The sequence below is a fragment of the Embiotoca jacksoni genome, unplaced genomic scaffold (assembly GCF_022577435.1).
Source record: "Embiotoca jacksoni isolate LCO1_2020_lvr unplaced genomic scaffold, fEmbJac1.0.p SCAF_15, whole genome shotgun sequence".
In the NCBI taxonomy this organism is placed as follows: Eukaryota; Metazoa; Chordata; class Actinopteri; family Embiotocidae; genus Embiotoca; species Embiotoca jacksoni.
In genome coordinates, this window is record NW_027185285.1 from 1,409,587 (window position 1) to 1,437,551 (window position 27,965).

The 27,965-nt window shown below is 42.2% G+C and overlaps 1 protein-coding gene across 13 annotated transcripts in view; it reads right to left on the reverse strand.

The window, feature by feature from the left end:
* srcin1a (SRC kinase signaling inhibitor 1a) overlaps window positions 1–27,965 on the reverse strand; it is a 103,630-nt gene that overhangs the window by 39,269 nt on the left and 36,396 nt on the right. For 10 of the 13 annotated variants that reach the window (XM_069148706.1, XM_069148701.1, XM_069148694.1 and 7 more), the window contains exons 2-4: window positions 7,270–7,299; window positions 6,016–6,365; window positions 191–217 (exon numbers count right to left, since the gene is read on the reverse strand). In XM_069148706.1, the coding sequence (XP_069004807.1) occupies window positions 191–217; window positions 6,016–6,365; window positions 7,270–7,299 (407 nt within the window). The remainder of the gene's footprint in view (window positions 1–190; window positions 218–6,015; window positions 6,366–7,269; window positions 7,300–27,965) is intronic. The other 3 variants (XM_069148703.1, XM_069148699.1, XM_069148702.1) reach the window with 1 other exon arrangement.

The following is a 27,965-nucleotide window of genomic DNA, read 5'->3' on the forward strand; positions in this document are numbered from 1 at the left end:
CACACACACACACACACACACACACATACTGCCCAGAGAACCAAGAGATGCCAAGTGAGCTGAGTGTTGCAGGAGTCAGAGGACCATGGAGATAGGCTGGTGATGCCTGAAGGGTCACGCACACACCACACACACACGCAGACATGAAGAATGACAAACACACAGGGACACTTAGACAAGCAGCACTGACCTTAAAGCTCCAGTAGTTGGGTTGTTGCTGTGAAGTTTCATGAAGGACAAAGGGAAGGAGACGGAGAGAGAAAAGTTAGATATTTACTTTTCTAATAATGGCCTCAATTTAACAACAAAAAGAAAAAATGGTCGAACTGATTCAACCTGTCTAAAGACCATTAGTATTAAAACAAGTGTTTTGTGTAGCTCCTTTTCTGACAATTTTTTTCCGGCTGAAATTTCCAACAGCTTCATTTAATGCGGCCGTCTGAACCACAAGTATTAAGTCTGATTGGTGTTAATCCAGGTGGTGGCTGTGCTTTGCAAGCGTCGGGTTACAGTGTACCTGAAACAAGATTGCAATGTTGGCTGTAACTAGCGAAGGGGAGGAAATGAAAAGAGTGAAATCGAATCAAACAGCAGCCCACTCTGTTGTTGCGGCGTTGGCCTGTATCCCAGACTTCTCCACCACAGTCAAGCAACCACTACCACTCCTCCCTCTCTCCCGTCTCTTCCACTCTCCATCCACCTGCTGTGCTCTTTTTCTTCTTCTTTTTTTTTTTATTATCGGAACCTCCCAACCTCACCTGCTTACTTTCGCTGGACCGTGCTGTATCTCTCATTTGTCCGATTGCCCTTCCTGCTGCTTTGCCATGTAAGAAAAAGGGGCCTGCATGTTGGCAGAGGCCTCCGGAAATAAGCTTTCCATTAAGCCATAATTACCCCACAGTCAAAACCAGGCCATGCCACTGATGGGCCAGAAATACCTCAAAATGACATGGAAAATTAAAAAAAGATTGGGCAGGGTTCATGAATTTTAATTCTAATCCAAACTCTTATTCTAGTTCTTATTCTTATCTGCAGGCAATTTTCAGTCCATTCACCCTCCCTCCTGCAGAACCCACATTACTCCCCTGGTGCAGGGATCGAGAAAAAAAAAAAAAAAAAGGGACAGGCAAGTTTTGATTTATGATAGTTGGCAGTTTTTCATTATCCGCCTTCCATTTTAATAGTGTCTCAACAAAAGCCGAGATTATTTCTGTAAACACAAGCATCACTGGCAGCGTTTTCAGCGATTACTACCTTATTGTAATCTAAACTTTCACTTAATGTTCCATCATTTGACCCAAATGCCGTCTTTTTACTTGATGCTGTTGTCCAGCTCTTTTATTTCTTTCTCCCTATTCTTTATGTATTAAGGTGCAACTTCTCTCTTGGTCTTATTACAGAATGAGGTGTTATAATTTAACTCATACAAAGAGGTAAAGTTTCCAGGCTAAGACGACAAAGGCTGTGTCTCAATATACAAAGTATAGTTGCACGACATAAATGCAGCTCTTTTTCAGTTAGTACACAACGTATTTTACAGTTTTTTGGAGATAAAAGAGGAGAACTTTGACTCTAAACTTTATCGGTGTCCCAACTCCATACAAAATACTAAATGTTCTTTCATTATAATATACTGTTTTGGTTATACTAAATCATATTATACCAGCAAGTTTGAACTAAACTGTGACTTTTGAATGACCCTGTCGATGAAATTTCATCAAGAGACACCAAAAAGACATTGTAATCATTTGTTTTGTTTCTCCCCGAGGTGTCCACGCTGTTTTGTCAAAATCGACTATTATTTTTTTCCAGCTGTGAGCAATTCCATATTTTTCTTTGGGGATTTTATTGTGTGAGAACAATGTATAAAACATCAGGAGGACACTCAAAAGAAAAGTTTTCTCTGTTCTGAAATTTATAAAATAGCAAAAATATGATATGTATGCTGTAGCTCCGGTGTCCATTCAGCCACCATGATTGAAACAGATGAAGGCGGCAGACAGACACAGAAGTTACAAATTAACTTCTGTGTTGGTTGGTTTCCCAAAAATTCTATTAAGTCAGTGAAATTGTTCTTCCAAAATATATTTTTGTTATCCTTTATCTTTCCAAATATCTCTTTTATGTTTATGACAAGCTTTTTATCATTCTTGTGCAAATGTTGTCTTTTTAATTGATACTACACATACTTCAAATTCTGCATAGAATTAGTTTGTAAACAGGATTTAGGACCCAGTCTTAGACTTTGGAATGACCGACGGTGCCATTAAAAACATGCTCATGGGGAAAAAAAAAGTTTAAACCTGAGAGTGTCTTTTACATTTCTGTTGTGCAATGCATTGTTGGAAAACAGAATCAACAGCACATTCTAAAATTAGACCGATTTTTTTGTGCAGACTGGTATCTTTAAGTGCACTAGTAAATATGTTTCATACACACAACCTAATTAGAAGTCATATAGAGTGGTATTAATAGTATAAAAATGGGAGACATTATAATTCTGGTGTAAACATACTTTGAATGAACACAAGAATAGCAACATAATACAAATGATTACCCTACAAATGATTAAATAAAAACCTTTAAAACGGTAAACTAAACACTATAGCCCTCATTCTCAGGATGGTAGTTACAGTATTGCACAGTGACTGTAATTATAGTATGTATTATTTTTATCTACCCTGTAATGTTTCTTTCAATGGAGAGGAGGGTTGTTCTGTGTCTAATTTTAAACGTTAAAAGTGTATATATATATACTGGTGTTCTTTGGCTCACTGGCACAGAAACAAGTGGGACACTAAATGATATGGTGCATAATCTCAACCCACGCTTCCTTTTCCCTTCAGCATATAAAATTCTATCAACACATGACAAAGCAGTTATTATTAAAGACGACTCTTTGATGTGATGCTGAGCAAAATTTATGTCTCCTAACAAGCTGTTCCTGTTTTTAAATGCCATATATTGTTGCAGTCCAGTGAAAACCATGTATCTCTAAAATCTGAGAGATGAAATGCTCCATTATGGGTTGAATAAATAAAGAAATGCCTTTAAACAAAAAAGTTCTTGTTTATCACAGTAGAAGGGAAGCTCTGTAAATCATCCACACCTTCGCTGAAGAGGATTGGTCAAAAAGCGGTGAGAGGTCATTGATAATGTGGGTCACTTTCAGGCATAAGCTAATACGTGAGGCCTTTCCTGGTTGTACTTGAATTGGCCGTGACCACCTGATCGTGTGTCAGTCATTTATTAAGAGTAGCCCGTAAGCTCTGCCCTTGACACTTCACCGAACTGACAGCGGCTCAGGGGCGCTAGCGGTGAATCATAAATAATTGCTGTTCCCTTGTTCAGACAACGGTAATGATTTTATTTTCCCACCAAGCTAAATAACTCTGAGGGCTGGCTTTAATGGTGCAGAAGTGATTTGTGGTCTTGTGTGTTTGTCTCTGCCGGAGTTTCTTTGATTGTTGCCTTAATGAGGCTTACTCACAGTTCTCAGGTAAAGTAAACACATTCAATGTTCTGCATGTAAACTGTTGCCCTGCCGACAGCTGCAGATATACTGAGCTTGGACTATGAGTTGCAAATACTGCACTGGGAGGGTGTGAGAGCGAACGGGAGAGGTCATTTTCCTCTAACAGTTTTCCTTCCTGTCGATCATCACTGCAATCTAGAAATTACATTCAACACCTTGTTCTATAGTGTCAGTAACTAATTCAGCCATGATCCCAGATGATAGGCCAAACTCTTCACTGAATCTCCTCTACTTAGTTCAAATATACATCTTGTCATTTTTAACTTCCGTTTAGATTTAATAGGCTACGAGCCCTCAGGTAGACAGAATTACTGATAAATGTTTGAGATGGCAGATTAAACTCAGGGCTGAAGGGATAAATGCATTCCTCACCGCTGTATTAAAACACCCTTTTATATAGTTGCACAGAGGCGTGTGTATGTGCACTCACTGGAGTTAGCCACACAGCTCCAGAAGGACGTAGCCTCACAGAGTGGAGCGCTGCATTACCTGACCTGCATGTAAAGCAGGGTGCGCTCACTCCACCCCTCCTCCACCCCTCTCTCTTTCTCATGTCGTCATCCTCTCTGCACCCCCCGCCCCTCATCTCACTCATTCTTACACTTTCCCCATCCTCAATCCTCCTCCAGTCAGTTTGGTGTCTTAGCATCGCAGCAGCCTCTCTTCCCTGTTTTAAAAACACACACAGCAAATTAATGCTCACCCCAAACAGACACACAAAAGGTACACTGGGTACGGATCACACTATCGTCCACTCAGCTTTTGTCTAGCCGGGGCTCCTGCCTGCTGAGCATATGCACACCGTCACCACAACAACCACAACAAACACAACAGGCATGGAATCTAATCCCAGATGGCACATCATTACACCCCCTCCACACACACACACACACACACACACACACACACACACACACACACACACACACACACACACACACACACACACACACACACCTCTGTACAACAACCTCCAGCTTCCAGTCCCGTCTCACCTGCAGTGCACCTGTGCCTGTCCACCACTCCAGTCATCCCAGGCTGTCCGTCAGGTGCAGCGAATCCTCATCGTGTTTTTGCCTCTCTCTCTCCCTCCCTTTGCTTCTCTTACTCACCTCCTCCTTCCTCACTCAATCTCTCTCTCTCTTTCTCTCTCTCTCGCTCTGTCTCTGTGTCTGTCTTGCTCTACAGTTGCACATGCGGTGGAAACTCTTTATTTAATTCATTACAACACCAGCCGATTAACTCCTTCGCAGATGGGTGGTTGGGTCCTGCTGCTGCTGGCTAATTGAGCAGTGGGCTGCTTGACTGGCTGCTGCGCTCCTCACCAGCTCCTCCTCTCCCCCTCCCCTCCTTTCCTTGCTGTCCATGCTCTGCACATCCACAAGATGACAAGGAATCCTGGGCTGTGCTGCTTCCTCCGCCGTGCAGTGAAAATGCCCTGTCACTTCAGGATATGTCCAGTCTCCATGTAATTATATTTTTTTCCCCTGCCTGCACCTTCCCTTTCGTTATTCCTCCATCCCTTCTCTCTTTATTACCGTACAATCCCTCCTTCCCTACACAAGCTGACCTTTGCAATGCGATATCCCCACTTGCCATATATGGGAGACGTTGCCACGGCAACTGTGGACTCCACCTGTCTTTCACCCACCCTCTCACACTCACTCGCTCTCTCCCTTTCATTCCCTCCCCTGATGTGCTTTTCTTTCACGTCATTACCCTGAATTCACCCTTTTTTTCTTTTTTTTTTAAACACACACGCAGCAGCAGTGCTCACATAAAGAGCGAGCATGTTTGTGTACAGTAGAGTGTGTGTGTGTGTGTGTGTGTGTGTGTGTGTGTGTGTGTGTGTGTGTGTGTGTGTGTGTGTGTGTGTGTGTTGTGTGTTGTGTGAATGTGTGCGTATGTCTGTGAGAGAGATAGAAAAGAGCAAGAGAAAGGTGATGAGGCAAAGTGGGAAAAGAATTCATAAAAAGGGGAAGATAAATATTATTCCCAAGTGGTCACAGAGCTGCATTAACATAAGTGCATTCAATATGCTGAAGCGTGTGTCTTCCCACACTGCAACAGCACCATCCTGTCCCTCTTTGTAACATGTCCTACACGTTCTACCAGCAGACACACAGAACGCAACAGTTTAATGACGACTTGTAATAACATACAAAGACCACCACCTTTTTCTCATGTATTCTCACTCCATACACTCAAATGATTTCTATGAGCACAATGTGAGTCATTGTGCTGCTTTCAGTCTGGATGTCATCTGACAAGATATCTTTTGTTGCCTGAAATTATATTTGACTCTGCCGAGCCGCTGCGACTTTCTGTGTCTATTTTTCTGTTGAAATCACCACATTAGGAGCATTACATATATACAAACGAGGAGCAAATACGGTGCGATATGTATTTTGAAAATGGCATTAAAGGGATACCTGTACAGCAACATGAAATACATTCAATAATGAATGACCATGAATTACCTGTTCTCGTGCAGACCGCTCTGATGTGCCCCTCATGCTGGCGTGGGAAGGCGAGGGCGACGGTGGATTGTGGTGGGGGCTGTGGTGTGGATGCTGCAGCTGCTGCTGCTGCTGCTGGTACTTGCTCTTCAGGTGATCCATGAAGGCGTCCCTCTTGCGTTCCATGTCAGCCTTGTGCAGGTTGGTCAGGGCCTCCAGGCTCTGGGCGGCGCTGACGGTGTGGCGGTGCTCCGACGTATGCACCAGGCCCACATTGGAGAAGCGCCGGGCGCTGTTGCCCAGCGTCCGGTACTCCCGTGGATACTCCAGGTCATCTGTGGAGATCATGTGACTGCCACCACGCTCGGGATCTGAGGGACGAGGACAGAAGAACGGAAAGGGAGGATAAAGGAAAGGAAGGAAAGGAAGGAAGGAAGGAAGGGAAGGAAAAAGGGTGGAAAGTGTGCAGGAAAGAGGTGAATCACCAGCCGCACAAATATGCAGAAAGGTTTCAGGGTGGAGGCGTACATACACACAGCAGGCACACATAGGTGGAAACAAATAAAGCAGAGAGAAGGAGAGTGGAAAAATAATGCACAGAGGGGACAAGAGAAGGAGAGAGAGGGAGAAAGAGAGAGAAATGGGATGGGATGTTAGACTATTTGCCAGCAGGACAGAGCGGTTCCTTGCAGAATTATTGATTTCAAGTTCTGACGGGAAGAAAAATAAGAAAAGTAAAATGCTTCTGCAATAGATCAAAGGAAGAGGCTCAAACTGAATTTGTTTTGCTGGATATTCCACTGTGATATCCCTGCTTGTCATCTTAAATGGCTTTCATTGTTTTCCTGGGAAACAGAGAAAGACAAAATATTGAAAATTGAGGTGATTGAAAGTCAGACGGAAACACAAAGTACCACTTCTTTCATGTCTGTCATTGTTCCTGTTCTTCCTCACCAACTCCTCTCCTGTCCGTCTGTCTGTATCTCTATCTATCTCCATCCCTCGACACCTCGCTGACACTTTCTCTACATATTCTCACTGTCTCTCCTGAAAGTTACTGATCCTGCTGTCCATTTTTAAGGAAGCACATCACTCTGACAGCCCTTGGCCTCTTATCAGCGGTCTAACTGACAGACAACACAGCCCGAGCTAGAAGGCACATATGACAGGAAGGAGACAGTATGGTTACACACAAAAATAAAATATGTGACTGGAATAATGAATGAACTTAAGGTGTGATAAAAGAGCAGGGAGCCATTCGCCCAGTTGAGTTACCTTGCTTAGGAAAACAGGCCCCGGCGTTGGCTAGAAGAGAAACATGCCAAGGATTAATTTGTGTGTTTGTGCACAGATGTGCAAGCAAACACACCAGAACACACGACGATTGACATGACTATCAGAAAAGAGCTATCGAGAACTGATAGCACTTTCTCCGAATTACAATTAGTTAATGCATTACAAATGCATTGTAATGTATTCATAAGGGTTAACATATGGGGGAAATGGATTGCTATGAATGCTAATAGTGTCCTACACTAGCCTGCAGAATAGTAAACGACTGTCATCATGCATTTTTACACTTGCTATACAATAGTTCTTAAAATCATCAGATTTACGTAACAAAATCGAACCAGGATAAACTTCCGACTTTCAGCAGGTAGACAATCAATTCAGAGACGGACAATAAAACTAATATTGGTTGAACTATAAGCATAAAGGCTTAATAGGGCTGAATGAAGTGGAGCATCTGTACATTAAAGTCTCATCAGCAGCATTAGGATGAGCTGAACGACTGAGCAGCAGAGGGAGGCTCCTCGGGGCAGAAGCAACAAATGGACTGTTAATGGATGTGGACGAGAGGAGGAAACTGGCCAGATGGAGGCTGCAACACTCTCTCCGGTGGAAAAACCGTAACACAGAGGAAGTCTGTTAAGGGGCAGAAGGTCTGTGATCATTCCGACGCAGCTGCAATCAAACCGTGCGCTCCTCGTGAACCCATTTCTCACCCTCTTCACTTTCAGAGAGATATCGCACTTAAGTGTCATCAGCTGTTTCTACTTCCTGCCCTTACACCCCTCACACATTATGAAGTGCTGATAAACTGAACAAGGGTGAGGAAAATGGACTGACCTCCTGGCTAATAGCATTAGCATTGAGCTCTCCACTGCACACTGAGACCGCCGGCCGTATTCATCTGGCCTCCCAGCCTCTGCCTCCCAGATCTCTGGTTTACACTTCATTAGGCTGGAGCTTATTATACATCAGCTAACAAGAACCTGACTCAAGGGCCCCATTACAATGGCTGGCAAAGCTCGGCCTATGTACCATGGTTGATTATTGTGACTGAGCATCCAAGATGACAGTGAACAGCTGAGTAGGCTTCCTACAGACAAACATGAAGCTGCGAGAGTGGCTGTATGTTGATTTTTTTTTTTTCTGTTTCGCAAACTCAAAACAACACATGATTAAAAAGTAGTTTTGTTTATTAAAATAATATTCTTTTTGAAAGGTAATTACAGTAACATGACCAAGAGTAACAAAATAAAAGCAGCATTAGCTTTTAGAAACAACTATTTCTTAAATCAAAGAAAACATTTATATAGAATAAAGTAGTACATTTTTTGGGACTGATGAAAATAAATTCTGATATTGATATAATGACTGAAATGTGCTTTTGAAAAATGATATGTAATGGAGGTAGGATATTTTACAGTTTTTTTTAATTGGAAGTGCTCAACTTGAATGATGTGTTAAAACAACTGAATTTGAATCGTATTTGAATTTGTATTGTTTTATCTTGAATACTTTGAAAATTTAAATCTGAGTAAGAGAATGAACCCACTTTTGTCAAAAGGTGCATAATTTCTAACACCCTTTCCACATTTGGAATACAACCAAAAACTTTCTGAACTGCAGTTCGTGGGTATACTTTGCAAAGCTGCGTATAAAACCCTAATCTTAAACGCAGCAGGAGTAAACGTTGTGTGGGCAGGAGAGTAAGAATAGAAAATGGAAACAGGTTATTCATTTGTACTTTCGTCAGTCACAGCCAATACATTTCCACATAAGCTGGCAGACAATAACTCTGACAGCCAAAACAATCTGTGAAAGCCCACGCAACGGCAGCATCATTTTAACATACATAAAGGAACCTTGAAGGTGTGGGCTTCTGGTGAACGCTTTGTCACAAAAACAAAACAATGACTGTGTGCAAGTCTGGATCTACAGCAGTACGAATTGCACAAAAACTCAGGAAAAAGTGCAGCCCGTTGGTCAACGAAATAGTAGAGGACTTGAATGACAGCAGGAGCGTGCAATCAGAAGCGATAAGATCTGAGTCCAGCCAATGAGGCTCGGGCTGCACTGCCAAGATAGAGGGCATGGTCAAGAGCATTAACCTGCCCAACAAAAAACAAACCTGCTGAGGTGGGCACGAAGAGATAAGACAAGACAAACAGGGGAGGAGAAATTACCGAGGAAAAAGATACTAAAAAACTTCTAACTACACAATACAGTCGGATTAGGCAGAGCAACTTTATGCAACACTGATGAAACCTGAAACCTTCCATCAGTGAAGGTCCACAGATGGAAGATGATCCATAAAAAAGAAGGCAACTTTTTTTTTTGTATTCATAGTCTCATATATTGTTATATATCTGCCTTTTTTTTCTTTTTTTTTTCCACAATTATTAAGAGCCCACTTCTTCTCATATTGCAACTTTTTGAGTCTCCAGTTTCTACCGCCTTCAGTGGTTTATTTATATGTGGGGAATTTCAGTTTGTGACAGGCATTTTCCAACCCGCCCACAACAACTATCACGAGACACACACATATAATGATACTCTGTATCACTAAACACATATCCTGGACCACATATTGCCAAAGGAAAACATTTTTTTCTTCATCACCACCCGCTGAACTGGATTTACAACTCAGGAAGAGAAGTTGGTACTCATCATGCAAACAGACACGTGGTATGGAGAATCATGGAAAGTGGTTTGGAGGAGCTTTGATGGATTTGGAAGAAGCAGGCGGTGCAGCTTTGTATTTTGAGGATGTTAAACAAGTGGGTCAGTGGGAGTGGAGGGTGTACGAGAGGCTTCAAGTCTCATGGATTGATAAGAAGGCTGCAGACTGCAAACAAACAGAGCTCTGGTTTCTTAATCTACTTTCACTGGTGCTTCAGATATTTTCAGTCTATATCTATTGTCTCACATGCAACTGTAGTTTGAGGCTACTAACTAAGTAATATTTGGAAAGATGAAAATATTCTCTTGACATAAAAAGTTACATGAAAAGAAAATATTGTCTGGAAAACATCTGTTTTTGCTGTGAGGGCTTCTGCATTATTGATAAATCTGCAGCTTGTTTTCTGCATCAATTGATACTCATTTGGTTTGCAAAACGTCAGAAAACAGTGAAAAATGCTCCTGATCATTTCCAGCATGTCAAGGTGAAAGAAACTTGTTTTATTCAAACAAAGAGTTCACCCAAAGACTTTTAGACTACTTTTATACATCAAATAAAACCAGTAAATATTCACATTTGAGATTCTGGCTAAAGACATTAATTAATTATCGACTAATTGATTAACTGACTTGCTCATTTAAGCTCTAATGTTTATCAAAAAAAAACATGAAAAACGTATGGTAAACTGATGGATTGATTTAGCTTTGTGTCCATGAAACAATTTAAATTCATAACTTTTAAACATTTTTCTTTGAATACTGTCAGTCTCACCACTCTTTCACATCCAAGGTCTAACTGTGATTTGAATAGTCTTGACTGTGCACAGACAGCAATGATGCTTCTAAGAAAAAACAATAAAATAAAATGACGCTTTTCAGAATGAATAAACAAAAACTATAGCACCGACTAAAAGACCCTGAAACAAACTTTCTGTCCATTACGTCGAAACAAATGAAATGAAAGTAGTAAATTTGCCGTTATTTTATCACACAAATATATATATGAATGTTCCGACGCCTGCCATCCAATTGCTTAAGAAGTTTTTAACTGTGAAAAGTGTAAAGTTGTATGTTCAATAATGCCAATCCCTGTTCTCTTCTTACTATTTAATTCATTGTGATGTATGTCTCACAGCTCACTTCGAGTGGCCCTAATTAAATCTTTTAAATTAATGTATTTAAAACATTGTTTGTTCAAACATACTTTTTATATAAATATTTAAATGATTTCATTAATTCCTTCACTTATTCACAGGGAGAGGGACTATACACAAAATAATAGTCATTTGGTAGAAGATTATATTTATCTGATTGTATTTTTTTGTTTTGTTTTTTTCTTTGTCTCATATCAACAACAGATTATTATGCTACGGCTTGTAATGCTTTACTGTTTATTACATATCCAATTAAACCAAGAAGTCAATCATCTACGCTCCTAATTAGCTCTTTGTCCCTCTTTGTTTCTGTTAAATAGAGGGTTTTTTTTTGGAGAAACATACTTGGGATTAGTTTCTTTTATTCCCCTCTGTTGAATGGTGTTATTAATGGTACTTTCTCTGATAGTGCAGTGTCCTCCCCAGAAGGTCTGATGTTATGCAGATGCCCGGGGAAGGCAAGGCGAGCACTTCCCTCTAATACAGGGTCTAATTTACTGCTCGCATGGCAAGGCTCCTTGTGGGATGCCTGCTGTGACAGCGCAGGGCAAACAAGACCAGCTGAATATTAAACCGGAGAGGGGCGAGAGAAGACGCACAATTGAGCAGGAGTAGGTGAAAACAGCACGCTGCAAATTCGGCTACAGGCGAGAGAAAATAAGCCAAGCCTAAAGCTGTTGGCAGTCGTGGCGATACGCTCTAGTGGGAGCAGTTAAAACAAATAAGAGAGGGGGCATGTCAGGATTAAACATAACTACGAAACAGCCTTCTAAAAACCTTGCAGGTCACAACTCAAGAGGGAGCTACAGTTCTACAAGTAGCCTTCAAAAGACTGCTCGCAGCTGTATCATCCCGAGCCATACAGGACCGTTATGAATCTTGTATGGTAAACCATGAGCTGCATGTTACTCACTGTGATGCACAATGACTTACCCACTACATAATTGCTAATCCTGCAAAAGGAACAAGTGACTCTTGTCGTTCTGGCTGCAAACTGTCACAGATCTTGGAATTAATTGCAGCTGATATATTAAGGAAGACACTTGGACTTCACTGAATAGGCAGCAAAAAAAAAAAAAGACATTGAACTTGAAAAGGGAACTTTTGTTTCCATCACTGCTTGGACTTGATATACACTGAAAGAAATGACATTCCACCCAGCAAGCACTTCACTTTTCTCCTCTCTCCATTTTAGGTATTCTGTGAAAGCTCCGAGGCACTGCTGCGCCGAGAGAGGAGAGTTAAAGTGGGTGAAAGTGATGGTCTGATCGAACCATCAGGAGGAGGTCAGCGTGCGTGTCTGTGCTGCTGGACGTAATAACAGTCCAAGACAATCATACGGCTCCAGACAGCTTCACGTAAAACTGACACAGACAACTGCAATCTGTTGCTCCGCCCAAGGTGAAGGGAACGCCCTCTTGATCATTAAAACATGCACAATAAAAAATTGGCATGCCCATCTTTTCACCTTTCGCGCTCCCGTCTATCCATTATCCGTGTCTCGCCCACCAACAAACGCTGCCACCTCATGACTTTGTTTCCCTGGGCAACACTTGGGAATAGCGTGGAGGCAGCCAAGTTAAAATTGCAGCAGTAATGTGGATCCAGCAAAGCACCTGTTAATACACAGAAGGCACACACTCAGACAATTAGAGCATGCTGCAGCTCCATTGAAACATCTCTGGGGCCGTCTGTTGAATACGCGTCTATTCAACTGGCGGATTAATGCAAGCGACGATTCGTAAGTGTGACAGAGGAAGGCAGAAAGTGTGGGGGGTGGCGGGGCAGGTGGAGGTAGCGAACATAATGCAGCTCTTTATTTCACCTGTGATCCTGGTAAAAGCCGGCTGTCTTTTACTGAAATGACAGGGGTCCAGAAAAGGAAGATGAAAAAGTATTTTAATTACAGCCTGTTGTTGATCTAGGTCAGTCAGCACACTACTGCCACTCAGTGTGAAGAAGACACTCAAACCACACCTCATTACATCATCATCGGATGTCCACGGGGCACAACACTGACTGCTGGTCACAGGTGGAAGGTGCTTCAGTCAAACACCTAAACAGCACAGGATGCAGATGGACGCAGTGCAGCATGAATCAAACTCTACTTTTTTTTTTAAAACCCATAGTGTTAAGCATTGTATCAATGTGTCAAATCACATATACTTGAAACAACATTGATTTGTTGTCAGAAACTGACATTTTTACTTCTGCTTAGTTAAAACTGTAAATCAGAGAGTAAATACCAGACTTATAGCAATGGGTCAGCTATAAAAATGTTTAAAACATTTTCAATTGCAACCCTATCAAATCTCATGCAACCGAAATGAAGCACAAAAAAATGCTACATCCATTTTAGACACAGTGTTATCAGGTGGCCTCTTCACTGAATGTGCTACTTGGCAACTTTTAAAGGACCAAAATGGCAGAAAAATATTACACAGATTAAAACTAAAGGGTGAATGAAATAGGTAGTGTTATGGTGACAAGTAGTGTTCATGGTTTAGACAGCTTCTCAGTCAATAGCACACTAAAATAAAATGGAGACACTCTCACGATGAACGACAGAGGCACCTGAGTCATCGTAACATCTCAACAAGGCTGTTGCTGACAATACAACCCCTTACAGGGCGATGTAATGAGTTTGGCCTACTGCCACATCTACGTAAACATCGGCCAGAAACACACACAAACATATACTCGAGCTTGGCACAAACTGGAAGGTGGTGCAGAAATGTGCAGACCACTCTTTAAACTATCTTCCGTGGGACATGCTATAAATGACTGTCCATTATTAGTATTGTTAATCTAATACTTTATTGATCCCGGCTGGAAATGTGTTTTCCTGTCCAGATGGAGATGGACATGGAGAGCACAGTGTCAGTAACAGAAGAATATCTGGTGCTGGTAGGTTATTAAAGGTCTTCCTCCACATGTCAGCAGAGCAGATACTCAATGAAGCCTAGGCTCAAATCCAGGACCTCTGATTTAAGGACCTTCAATCTCTACAACATTGTCTTGTTGCCTGTAGTGTTTGTGTATTAATGTAATCACAGTGGACCTCCTGAATGCAGTGCAATGAAGCAAGACTGGAGGAACAACAGCAGAGGGGTAACCACATTATCTCTATCTTATCTAACTTTCCGCTATATCAGCTTTACAAGTGCCGCCTTAAACCCAAACTGGACTTGTTACATCCTCCGAAACATTCACATTATAATACACAAAAAAAATAACAATATTTAGCCACGTAGAAAGACAGCAAACACAGAAATATCTACCTGTAAATATTCCTTCACAATAAAATAAGTGTGCTTTCAGGCTAATCTCAAGAGAGTCAGCAGAGCAGCACGATGCAGACGCACTGCTGAGCCAGAGAGCCGAGTGATGAAAGCAGCAGCAAAACAAAGCATAAAAGACAGATTTTTACAGTTAGGGAACAACATCACCTGTAGTATGATCCAACCGGCTTTTCTTGTTTTCACGAAATGAATACGCTGAACTCTGACAACCATCAGTGTTCAAAACACTAAATGTAGACTTTGCTTTAAAGCAATTAAAATCGGGAGGTTGTTTTCCATAGAAACCTCCAGGTACAGAAACCCAATAAAAAGTACACTGAAAAACATTCAGAAGAGATTAACATTACCTTGTTTGATTATATAAACATGAACTTTTTTTAACCAAACAAAACACAAAAACACCCAAACAGCAGATGCTGTATATAATGAAATAATTACCTAAGACGAGCAAACAAGTTAATGTGGTTGCAGAAAAAAAGATTTGAGCAGAGCGAAGGGACAGAGGCAGACTAAAGATGGAAGAGCCAGACTTTCCTGAGGGGCTGAACGTGACTGTTTATCATGCAAACAGGCTAACTGAGGCAGGTGGAGGAAAACACTCAGAAGCTGTCTTGCTCACACATTAATACATACATACTCTTCCTCAGAACACACACAAACCACAAACTTGAAAGGAGATGTGTACATACACTAAAGGTATTCTCCCTACTGTACTGCACGATACTGCCTCGAAGATAGGGGGAGCCATAGCTGATTCAATAAAAAAAAAAAAGCAGGCAGAGAAACACGGTAGAGGTCATAGAGGAGCCTTTATTATGGCTGCCAAGGACTCAATCCTAAATCCCTCTGGTCTAATAGGTCTTTATTTGTTTCATAGGCCATGTTTTATTTACAGCAGAGCACATGCATACTGGCATACAAACACACAAACACACAAACACACACACACACACACACACACACACACACACACACACACACACACACACACACACACACACAAAGACAGTCATCCAGAAGCATGTTGGCGCATAAAAATGCTGGAAAGCACCCACTACCTAAAATATGACTGATGGGGTGAAATTTGGTCGAGTAGCTTAAGCGGCGAAGAAAATCTGAGGATATAAAAAGGAAGATTTAAGAAGCCTTCTCTATCTGAGCTGATACACAGAGCGTCTGCATATTCATGAGATGAGCAGGGTTATTATGACGGAGGGGGCAACACCAGAGGGAAAAGGCAGTGAGGGAGTTATAAACCTTTTCAAAATTGTGCTCCGATGTGTCCTTGTGTTTCTGGTCTTTTGTTCACGTTTTAGAGGGTTTTTTTTTAGTGTTAAAAGTAATTAAAATAAAACTTAATGGCTCATATGTTTTCTGTTGACAATGAATCAAATAACTGATGAACTCACTAAGAACCAACACCCAACCCTGCTGCTCTTCAGGGCCTTTTTATTTGAATATATTTCCCCTTGTGTCCTGGATGTGAAGATTTTTTTTTCTTTCAAATTAAGCCCAAGAACTTAATAGGGTGATGTCTGGGTTGTGTTTCTGTCTGTAAGCTCCTTCTGTAGATCTTCTCCCTCCAAGCGGCCGGAAGAAAAAGATCCCTATTAATTCAGCTCTGAAGGGGAGCTCCACTCGTATTACACATCAAAGTCTGTTTACAGGTCTTGGAGAGTACTATTGACAAATGTGAGATGGGTCTGAATTTTGAGAGACCTCTGTAGCCCGTTGCTCATCTGTGCTTGGGGTGACCAGCTTGACACTATTAGCCTCAACTTTACATAACATAAAACACCCAAATCTCTTACCAAACAAACTGTTGGAGGTCTAGTTGTGTCGTGGGTAACGTTGCGCTGCATCAATGTTGTTTTTTTTCCCTCCATCATGAGTCCAACAATATACAGTAAGAGTGCAATGCTATAATCACAGGGGTAAACTCTTGAGTAAAAGTAAATAAAGCCTGCATGTAACCTCTGAAGGTCACTCACTCACTAACTCGATCAAGACTCATCAATACTTACTTTTGTTTACTTTCATGCAAAGGACCTATGCCCCAAGTAGTCTGCAAAACAGTAATAGTAAAAATATGTTTTCTTACAAAATATAAGAAATATGAAACAAAAGTACAAAGGCTTGAGCCCAGTATTCAAGTACAGAAGGACAGGATTTATTGTTGCTGCTCTGTATTGACTGCAGGTTCATTAAGTTTTGCTCTGGACAGGTCAGAGCGCTTCCTGTTTCCCTCCTCCAGAGGCCAACACGCTGACAGCATCTCGCTGATTGCAAAACATCTTTCTGCAAGGTATCAACACAAGCACTGTAGGAAACCAGAGGTGTCAAAGCGAATGTAGGAGAGTGAGAGATAGAACAGCTCTTTAAGGATACAGCAGGAACTAACTTTCAAGTTCTAAAATGGCCCCATGGGTGAAAGCAGCAGGTACACAATGAGACGAATTGTGAGCTAAAAGAGACAGAACATGAAGAATCAAGATGCTTGTACAGCATAGACGTGTTAAGAGTTGTCTTTCCTATTTTGCCGCAGTGATCAGACAGGACACATTAAATGAACTACCTCAGTATCAAGAGATGTGAAAAAGTAACAAAGAGGCTATGGTACTTTCAAAATAGGAGCTAAAATAGGCCTCCAATCACAACTGAACTGTGAGCTTGTCAGATCTGCGAGGCAAAATAATGATGACAGTGACCTTTTAATGATTACCGGCTGACTGCCAAAATTGAAGACCTTTCCCTATTTTGGCTATTGTTCATATATTTATTTTACTATTGAATTAACCCTATTTAATGACAGGTTTTACTGGCAAAGACATAAACACTGCACTCCAGTAGAAATGCAAGGTAATTGCAAACAGTATTTCTTGTTGTTGTTCTTGTATCCATTTAAAGATTTAAGCCCCCGAATAATGCCCTTAACAAGATTATTATTATTATAATATCATTTCAGAGGAGGGAAAGCCGAAGCCCGATTTGTGCTGCTCAGATCGTGAACTTGAGGTTTTCTAATGATCGTGTAATGATGTGTAATTTGTGCTAAATCTCGTCATCTCTGCTGGTACAGCAGCTCTGGTAGGGTGACTTCTTTTACAGGGCAGGATTACTGAGCTGGCTCTGACATGTAGTTTGTTGCTACCACTCCCAGCAGACCTTCTGCCAAGCTTCTTGTAGTATTAGCGCGCTGCCACTCTCGTTCCAGACTGAGCCAACAGGCTAACCTAACGAGCAGTCCGCCACAGGAACACATCTGTTGTCAGATTAGTTAGGCTTTGGCCATGGGTTATCAACCAAAGCAGTGAATTATATTGCATTTTGAAATTCATTCATCACTTACATCAGCTGATTAAATGATTTACCAGGACAGATGTAGGCAGGAGCGACGGAGAGGTGCCCAAAGATAGGTATTGATACGCATGCAGCTGCTCAAGTTAAACAGAAGCTGATGTGAGAGCAGTAAAACTGATAAAAAATTAGCTCGGAGTTCATCTGTTACTGAGACAAAAGCATGCCTGGCACAGTATTTGGCTGCTCTTTACTCATTAACATTTATCTTTTGCAAATGTCATTGTGCCTGGTTTAATGTTAAATTGCTTGATATTTGCCTTTTAAAACAGCCAAATGGACAAGAATGTGTGTGTTTGTGGGTGTCAGGTGTGATGGGAAAGAGTAGCTGTGCAGTCTGGAAACCCTGTTCACATTAATGTTTGCTCAGCCACTTCAAAAGACAGACCAAACAACTAGTGTGTGTGTGTGTGTGTGTAGGAGGAGGGGGCGTGGGGGGGTGGTGATGACAATCCTCAGTATGAGGATCAAGAACGTGTGATATTTGCCTTTTAAAATACCCAAATGCACAGGTATGTGTGTGTTTTTTGTTGACAGGTGTGATGAGTAGAAGTGGGCACCGTGTGATTACCACTTAAAACTTTGTAGCTCCAGGGTAGGCCAACAACGCCAAAAATGAAACAACCAATATATTCACAAATTTGCGTCTGGTCATACGAGGCAATAGAAAAAGCTCAACCAGAAACAAAATATGAAGTTTTCACCACACCTTTAGCAGATTCATCCTTGTTACCACCGTGTTTTGTGGCTCGAGATATAAGCTCGGTTCGATTAGTCTTTTTTGTCTTCCACCTGGAGGGGTGGACATGCAGACTCTTTGTAAGGAATTATCCTGACAGTTTAATTGGAATGCTGCTGCTAGAACTTTTTTAATTAGAAGAGCAAGAGGCAAAAAAATTACCTCAGAGAAACTGGAAAAAGAAATAAAAAAAAGGTTCAATCAAAACAACCAGTCATTAGCTGAGATGAGAGTGACAGAGGCTGTCACTGCAGATCGGTTGCCTTGGCAACAGGTCAGCTGCCCCCCCCCCCCCCCCCCACACACACACACACACACACACACACACACCAGCACACACACATACATTTGTCCAACAAGCACAGTTAAAGGTTGCACAAGCATTATGGTGAGAGACCAGTGACAGCTGTGCACATGCGGGGCAGCTGAGATTACAAGTTGTCGAGACAGCATGGCACACAGCTCTGTGTTATGATGCAGATCATCATGTATTACAGAGCAAACTGCTCTCTGTCGACTGGCATCAGAGAGAAGAAAGATAGAAAATCAAAGGATGGGAGGTGGGAGCTGGATTCTCCCATGCCTGCCCTGCAGGAAACGGCTTTTACTTCCGAAGGCTGTGAAGTTAACGGAATCAAAATTAAACTCGCCTCTCATCTTTGAATCATGCTTCCAGCTCATTTTCTTTGGTGTTAAAAAAAAAAAAAAAAAAAAAATAATCCATGAGGACAGTTAGATCAGAAAATACACATGTTGAAACTGTGTCACGAATACAAAGACGCAATTTGTATTTGAAGTAAAGTAAAAACTGTGACACAGATCAGAGAGGAATTCCCATATCTCGTATTTCAGCCTGGTTAGGAGGGTTTTGTCGTGCCTGTTGTGATCCCAGTACAAGAAGTGGAAGATGAACGGCACACAGCAGTCCCTAGTGGGGTGTTAGAGTAATTGCTTGTTTCAGGAGTCCCCAGAGGATGTCACAAAGTGGGGCTCCAGAGGAGCTCCAATAAGCCCTGCAAAACAGCAGCTCCGCCTTGTGCTTCCCATCCCTCGTCATCCTCGGCTGCTTGCCTTTTTCGCCTCCGTCACCAAGGACAGAGCGATAAAATGCCACATGAACTTTACCATTTGATTCAGTGTGTGGTCCTCTGCAGTATCAGGGGCCAGCCACAGAAAATATTAGAGTCAAAGTATTACTGAGAAATATACTAAGGGTGTGTGAATGTTTGGCACAAACCCAAACATGAAAAACAATTTCATCTTCTGTAGCTTGCACTGCTTTCTTTCAGTTTAACATACAGGATTGTGCAGTAATGACATGATGCATTTTTGGCATTCTGCACCTTTATTCCATGTTGCTGTACTTTTGAAATTAGTTATCTTGACCACAGCTGACTCAAATAAGTCAGTTCCATTTGTACATCTTGCTCATTCATCTCTTCTCCCTCTTCTGTGTACCACTGAAAGCCTGTTCTTCTATGCCTCACCTTATTCCGGACACTAATGGCCATGCAGTAACGTATGCCACATCATGTGTGTCTGTTTTGTGATTCATTAACCACATATCCATGGATTTCTGTGTATATTTATCACGAGTAATGAGCTCATTCTCCGGCCACCTAAAGCAACACTCCTTTCTCCTGCTCCCCGTCATGCCTCTTCCCTTCCTTTATCTCTCCTCTCCATCGGAGCTGTGTGCGTTTCAAGCGTCTCATTTGAGGTTGGTGTGCAGAGGGATGAAGAGGGCGTGGCAGCCCTGCAGACGGATGCGTGGGTCTCTGTTGTACCGTAGGTGAGCGGGGAAGAGCATCCAGTTGGCACGAAAGAGGAGGAGGAGGAGATGACGAGTTAGACGTTAACAAGCTGTCACTGCCAACACAACACGGCGCCCACTGCAACAACAAAAACAACAAAGACAGCCCCTTTCCCAACAAGCCTGGTGTTATATACAGCAACCAAACAGGCGCACAACTCGATTCCACCCACAGAGGAGAGGAACAAACTGCAGGTCAGGTTTGGACCAGTTGTGTTGTGATAAAAATGAAACCTATACATGTATCAAAAAGGAGATGTTTTTTTTGTTGTTGCTGTAAATAGCAGTTTTAGTTGGTGAGAGTTTGAGAACGAACAGAAAAGTTTTCTGTCCCCTTCAAGACTAACCTCAATGTCTCAGCTCACTCCCAAATGGCTTACCACAGCAGGACGAGGATTAGCCGCTGTTGCTGCCACCACTTCAAAACACTTCAGCTGCAGCAGTCAAAAATCGATCAAACCAAAAGTGGGAACTTCAAATGTTTCCTGTTGCTTTTGCTTTGTTTTGGACGTCAGTGATCTTATCAGGAAAGCAGATAAACTTTTAACTAAACGTTCCTTTTCCCAAGGTTTTTGATTCCATTATTAATAAATAACAACATTTAACGTCTCTGATTTCTATGATCCAGAATCTCTCCCATTGCATTCCTGCTTGTATATTTTGAGTCACATACAGTATTGTATGATGGGATCAATGGATGCAGGGCTTTGATGCAGACATGTCAAAAAATTCCAAGTCCCCAAAACTCAGGGGCATCAAGTGACATTAACTCAAGTTATAATGGCATTCATGATTAGTCCTGAGGGCAATCTGATTGAAGGTTTTCCTTCAATTTTCACGCCTCGCTGCCAATCACACCCACGGGAAAGCTGCCTCTCTGGACACTTGCACACTGACTGGCTATCACGCCTTTAAAGCTAAAGCAGGACTCCTGTGGGGGCCTCGCTCTTTAAGTGAGAATACAGCCGCATTTAATACAAATAGACACATCAAGAAAAGTCTCTATTTTAGTGATTGTTCCTCCCCTTTCTTCTTGGCACCTGGTGGTTGAATGACGCTTGAATCTGACAATTGTTAAATGTTCTGCCCCAGAGCCCCCAGAGCACTTGGCAGAGCAGCTCATGGCTAATCCAGTAAGCACTAGCACTGACTCTCAACTAGCTGAGAGACAGAGAGCGACATGGAGATTGACAGAGAGACAAAGGCAGCTACTGGGAGTGAGAGAAGTATTGAGGTGGATGAAACTTTGAGAGCCGCAGATGAAAATGGAAATCGAGAGGCCCGCAGTATAAGAGGAGGGAAACTGATGGTTCAGGCTGAGCATTGAAAACCTGGCAAAAAGTGGAGAGTGAAGAGTGGGGAGAAGTGGGCCAGGGGGAGGTGTGGGCACAGGGTAACAGTGTGAGAGACAGAGACATTTAAGAAAGAAAGAAGTAGGCATTGGGGCCAGATAAACGATGGGAAAAGAGGAGGCAGAGAGGAGAAGCAGGGGTGTGCAAGGTGTCCTCCAAATCCATTTGTCACCCAGAGACTCATTAGTGTTTGTGAGGGGGCGTCTAGTTATAAATAGGCTTGGGAGCGTGTGTTTGACAGGAGGGAGTCTAGGATTTGACGGCAAGACATTAATCTCACCAGAGAACTCCCAAAAGACGGACAGAGAGACAAACAGAGGGATCTTTAAAAACAACAAGCATACTATTTTATCAGTCTGCGACTCCCATCAGAAGTCTCCCCCACCCCGGCCTGTTTGATTCTGTCCTTACTCTACCCCAGAGCACATACTTTTATCTCATCTAAATTCGGTACCAAATCCCCTATCAAATCCTTTTAGGTTGTTTGTTTGGGGGGGAATGAAAACATCTTAGTTAAAAATATATGTAGTGCTTTTATTTGACTCAATATCATACCTAACCACATTTTTGATTCCGATCTGTGACATTCGCTTTTGTTTTTGCCGTGAGGTAAAAAATATCTGCAGGTGCACTAAAGTAAAAACAACACGGTCAAAATTAAATTAATTCCATTTTATCACCCAGAAAATATCAGCTGAGTGAATCACTGAGTTTACTGCACGTACACTGCGATTAATGTTGCCTGACGGGAAAATCGTTTCACTGCCACAAGTTTTTATTTTAAGATGATGGACACTGGAATAAATATTTAAGCAAAGGCTCATCCTTCCTCCTGTAAACTCTGCATTTTGCTGTAGTTTTGTTGATTTGATGAAGTATATCCTCCCTTTGGACCATTTAAGTTAAGGACATCATGTTCAGTCAGTCCTGCTAACAACTGTGTCAGTGATTTATTGTTTGTATGCCAAATGTTTGTGCCTGAAACAAGGCATAGAAACATTCAGTAAGGGATTCATTATTTACTGAGTTTAAGAAATAGTTTTACCAATTTGTAATCTGATCCAAAATGGAAGCAGCTCCACAATCTCTAACTCATATAGACTTGGAATAAGTGCAAAAATGATCTGGTTGGTTTCATACAGTACAAACCACTTTTCTCTTTGACATGGCAGATTTTATCTACAGTTTTTTCAAAAGCACAGCCCTCCTCCATTCTGTCGTATCATCCCTTTTTTTGGCTGCTTTTCCCCATTTCTCCAACTTCTGACTGTAGAGCTCTTCACGCTTCGTTAGATGCTTTTGAGATATTTCCAGTTCCTGCTTAAAAGCTTGTCAGTCACTCATGGCATGTTTTCCAACTTCTTTGTGTTTCTCCAGCTCACTCCGCTCTTATATGCATCCCTTCCCTACAGTCTCGAAAAATGTAACACTACCTTTAATTAGAAGGGGAAAAAAATCAAACCGCGCTCATCTCCTGCTGAAATCTGGTAACACTCGGTTCCTGACCTGCTGTTCCTCTCACCCTCTGGCCAGTTGGAGCAGATGTGTACAAATGCTCCATTTTCTCTGTCTGTAGATGGCGCCTCGAGCTACAGCACCGCCCTCATATCAAACCCCCTACCACCACCACCACCACCTCCTGCCACACACACACACACACACACACACACACACACACACACACACACACACACACAAGCTTTCAAGCTTCACAAATCCAGTCTTCCTTATCCTCTGCACAGATCCCAGAAAAAAACCTATGTCTGACCCTCTGCTAACCTCGGTACCTTTAGCCCTGCTACACTGTGGGTGATCATCGGGACATAAAGCTGTGCTTGAGCCTGGGGAATGAGTGAAGGAGGTTCAGAGCCATGGTTCAATCATGACCTGAAGCCACCTGCAAAAAGCTGACCCCAAGCTGCTTACATCAAAGTCCTAAGTGACAGAATCAATTGAGACAGTGCACAATTCGCCATGAATTGAAATGCCAGACTGCAGTTGACATTTCTAAAAGAGCCTTACTTAAAGGAGCAACGTGTAAGATTTAGTGTCATCTAACGGTGAGGATGCAACCAACTGAAAACATACTACCCTCCCAAGCTTGTTGGAGAAATCTTAGGTGGCCGCGAAACATGTGAAAACCACGAAACACCCATCCTAAAGCCTTTGTTTGATTTGACCTGTCCGGGTTACCGTAAAAACATGGCAGTCCGTAGAAAAGGACCCACTCCCTGAAGACGGGAGCGTATTCCTCTAAGGTAACAAAAAGTCAACAAGTTGTAGTGTCAGGTGATTCAACACTAATAAAATGACAGTACCCACTGTTCCTTTAAAGCAGCAATATGAAAACAATGTGGTGATCATCATCTGAATCTCCTTTCAGCTCATTGTTTAGCTTCACTCTCACCACTCTCATTGTGTTGTCTTTTGGCTGCAGCAGGCATTTGTTTTCTCTAAAAATCCACTGCACACACTACCTGCTCAACGCCAAACAGTTACAGTTAGCAATTTGCTGGTGAACACATTTGGACCATTTAGTAGCTAAACAGCCAGATATTTCCCTCAGGAGTTGGCAGAGATCAAAAACAGAGTGAATATTGGACTTGAATGCAACAAATCGCAACTGCTGCACGTGTAAATAAGCAACTGTTTGCTGATTTTAAAGGTCAATCAATTTTGTTTTCACAATTTGTTTCCGTTGCCCACAAGGGGCCAAAACAGCCGCTATCCCAGGTTTAAGTAAAATATCCTATAAAAAATATGCATTTTTTTTTTTATTTTTTTTTATGAAGTAACAAACTGTGACAGTTGCTTTCACACCTGTGTTTCAGTTCACCCGCTCCAGAACAAGAAAAGCTCGAGTACATTTCATGTTCACACTGACATATTCCCACAAAATCAACAAGAGTAAATATACATTTATATGGACTGCCAGGTAGCTTATTCATTAGAAAGAATTGGTGACTTTCATCCTGCACCATCAATGCTACATGTTCCTGTGGGAGGGTGTGTGGGAGGGAGGAGAGGGATCTGCTGATTTCATTTACTCTCTAATGGCCACAAAGAGAAAAAAAAAAAAAGTCTTGTGAGTTGTTTTCAGTTTGAGAATATTTAGGAATCTGAGTTGTTATCATGTTGGATTATTTTCGAATGTTTAAGCCAAACAAATGATCTAAACACCCATAATTCCTTGTTTAAGTGAGGTTGGTCTGGATTTGAGGTGTCTCAGACACTAAAAACTTAGATTTAGATGTTTGTCTTTGTACAGTATGTGACATTACGTTCTTATAGCAAAAAAAAATCCTTGGGTTCACGGACAATACGTTTTCCTCAATAACAGTGAACGAGCAACTTAAAGACGTTCCCCTCGATTGGAAACCTTTAACCTGCTGAGGTGTCTGAGCAATAATTTACCGTAACACTTGATCACATGGACGAATGCAAAGTTTCACTGATGGATGTCAGAGAATAATCTGTGCAGTACAGAATTATGTTACATTATCCTCTAGCCCTGACTATGTTCTTTATGTGATTTTGGGTGCCGCACATCCATTTATAACAATATCACGCATACAAATAGTTCCAGGTGTGTCAGAAACACAAAAAACAATTTTCTCGAAAATTGCCATGGCTGAGAGATTCCAAATATAACCTGAGCACTTGTGGTGAGAACACATCCCCGCAGAGAGCTAGCGCCAGAGGTCGACTGCTCATGTCGCGTCAACGTGACTGCAAAGGAAAAATAAAATATATCAAAGAAAAACACCACTTTGAGGGTGAGATGGGGCTTTCAGGAGCGCTGCCACAGCCCTTCATCGTTTCCCCTCTCCGGTGTCTTCACAACAAATTTCACCCTCGCATCATCTCTTCTCCTCTACATGGTAGTGACAAACAGAGCGGTTCTGGAGTTTCAAGTGCTGTTTCAACAACGCCCGGAGAGAAATGAGGCCAAGCAAAGCTACCGCTTTTAAAGTGAGTCCTTGCTAATGTAAACTTTGGCTCAGTGCACAATTATAAAGGCTCTGAACAGAATTAACTGTTAGTTGTGTGATACGTCAGGGGAATTTAGAGCTGAAGTCAACAAAGTAATTCACTGTTTAAGTCTATGATTGTTTTCCTGCTTCACAGTGAAAAGGTTCCAGGTTTGATTGCGGGCCTGGGCCTTTCTGTGTGGAGTTTGCATATTCTCCCTGTGCCTGCGTGGGTTCTCTCCGGGTACTCCGGCTTCTTCCCATCACCCAAAAAACATGCAGTTAATTGGTGATTCTATAAATTGTCCTAAGGTTGTTTCCATCTGTCTCTATGTGTTGGCCCTGTGACAGACTGGCAGGTGACCTGTCCAGGGTGTACCCTGCCTTTGCCCAAAGTGAGCTGGGATAGGCTCCTGTTCAGGATAAAGCGGGTATAGAAAATGGATGGATGGATATCGTCATGAACTGAATATCTTTCGTGTTTGCCAGGCAAAACATGGCACTAGAAGACTACACCTTGGTCTCTGTGAAGCTGTGATGGACAATTTTGTAACATTTATAAAGTAATCAGTTAAATCGAACCATTGCCTGCTGCACTACAATCTACATTTAAGTAGGGAAGTGGGTTTAGAAGTTTTAGTACAGTAAAAAAGCCGCAAGCTTTGTCATACACCCACCTACATATTGTCTATGGTACACTACATGGCACACGTGTTATCTGCTCCACAGACGTTGTAAGAAATCCCAAAACACACAAATGTCAGCTGCCCACTTTTGATCTCCCACCGCCTCTTCTCCAGCTGTCGAATCCTTTAAACTGGTTTTATGAAAACGACAGTGTAGGTGTTTTTTAGAAGAGGTGGATAAGGAAAGTCATTTATGCAGGGAGAGTTTGCTTTGTCTTAATCTCTGAAACGGCTACTTAGCAAAAAATGTACACCTCAAAGTGTTCGTGTGTGTGTGTGTGTGTGTGTGTGTGTGTGTGTGTGTGTGTGTGTGTGTGTGTGTGTGTGTGTGTGTGTGTGTGTGTGTGTGTGTGTGTGTGTGTGAGATGGTCTGACTCTGAACCCTACATCCTCCTGGCATTGATCCTACACGCACACACACGCACGCGCGCGCACACACACACATTAATTCGCCATTCAGTGATGAAATCGAACTGAGCGCATGATGAATAAATAATAGTCTGAACTCTGGGGGTTCACTCGACTAATTAACGGGGAAAAAGGTGCCATCACCAGAAGCAACAATACAAGAGAGCAAGAGGAGGCCAAGTAGTTAATCAAGGATTGCTGCACAGCCTTCACACACACCGACACTGGAACACTTGAAATACACTGCATCCACACATTGAACACACCCTAATTTGAGATTCAGCGTGCTGTGAAGGAAAAAACAAAAGAGGGGAGGAGAGGTATTGGCCTCTATTGACAAAAACTCCATGAGCTAATGAGAAACTCCAACGCACAGGCACACACAAAAACACCCATACACACACCCATTACTGTAGTATCGTTGCATTGGAGTGTGAAGGCGGTGTCTGAGCATCTCACCACGTCCTCTTCAGCTGAAGTTATCATGCAGGAATATCGAGAGAAGAAATCGCAGTCGCTTGTCGGCGCCCTTGCAGCTCTGTGAGTTTCATGGTCACCCGACAACACACGCAATGTCACCGAGGTCGTTAGAGTGGTATAATTATGAAGAACAACCAGTCTAGCTGGCCCAGCTGTCCTGCTAACATCATCCAACTAGTTTCCCCAGATCATACTGTCACTTAATATGAGCAGACAGCAGAGGGACAGGGAAATGAAAATGAGGCATAGTTGGAAAAGGGAGTGGCAACGCTGACTGACTGAGGGCTTTTATTTTGGCAGGCTGACATCTGACAGGGGATAGCAGGAGCCCTCATAGAGACAGTAAATCCAAACTGGCTTCAACAGCAGCAACAATAAAAAAGTTCTCGCAAAATATTCGAATACAAATCAGCATCGCAGCAGAAGAAGCAACAATAGAAATCAAATGAACTAAAAGTGACTGGCTACAAATGACTTAAAAACTCCCGAAGGGCACATGGGAAGCCACGGCAGAGTTTGTGAAGAAGCTTGTCATGAATGAGGCAACAGCAGCAGCAGCAGCAACAGCTTGAGTCCTGGAGGAGCCACCGAGCTCCACAGCCTTTGAACATACAGGAGGCAGGCAGAGGCAGACAGCAGAGCTACGTGACTCTCATGACAACAGCCACAATCACACACAGATCCACAAACCCACTGTCACTCACACACACACACACACACACACACACACACACACACAC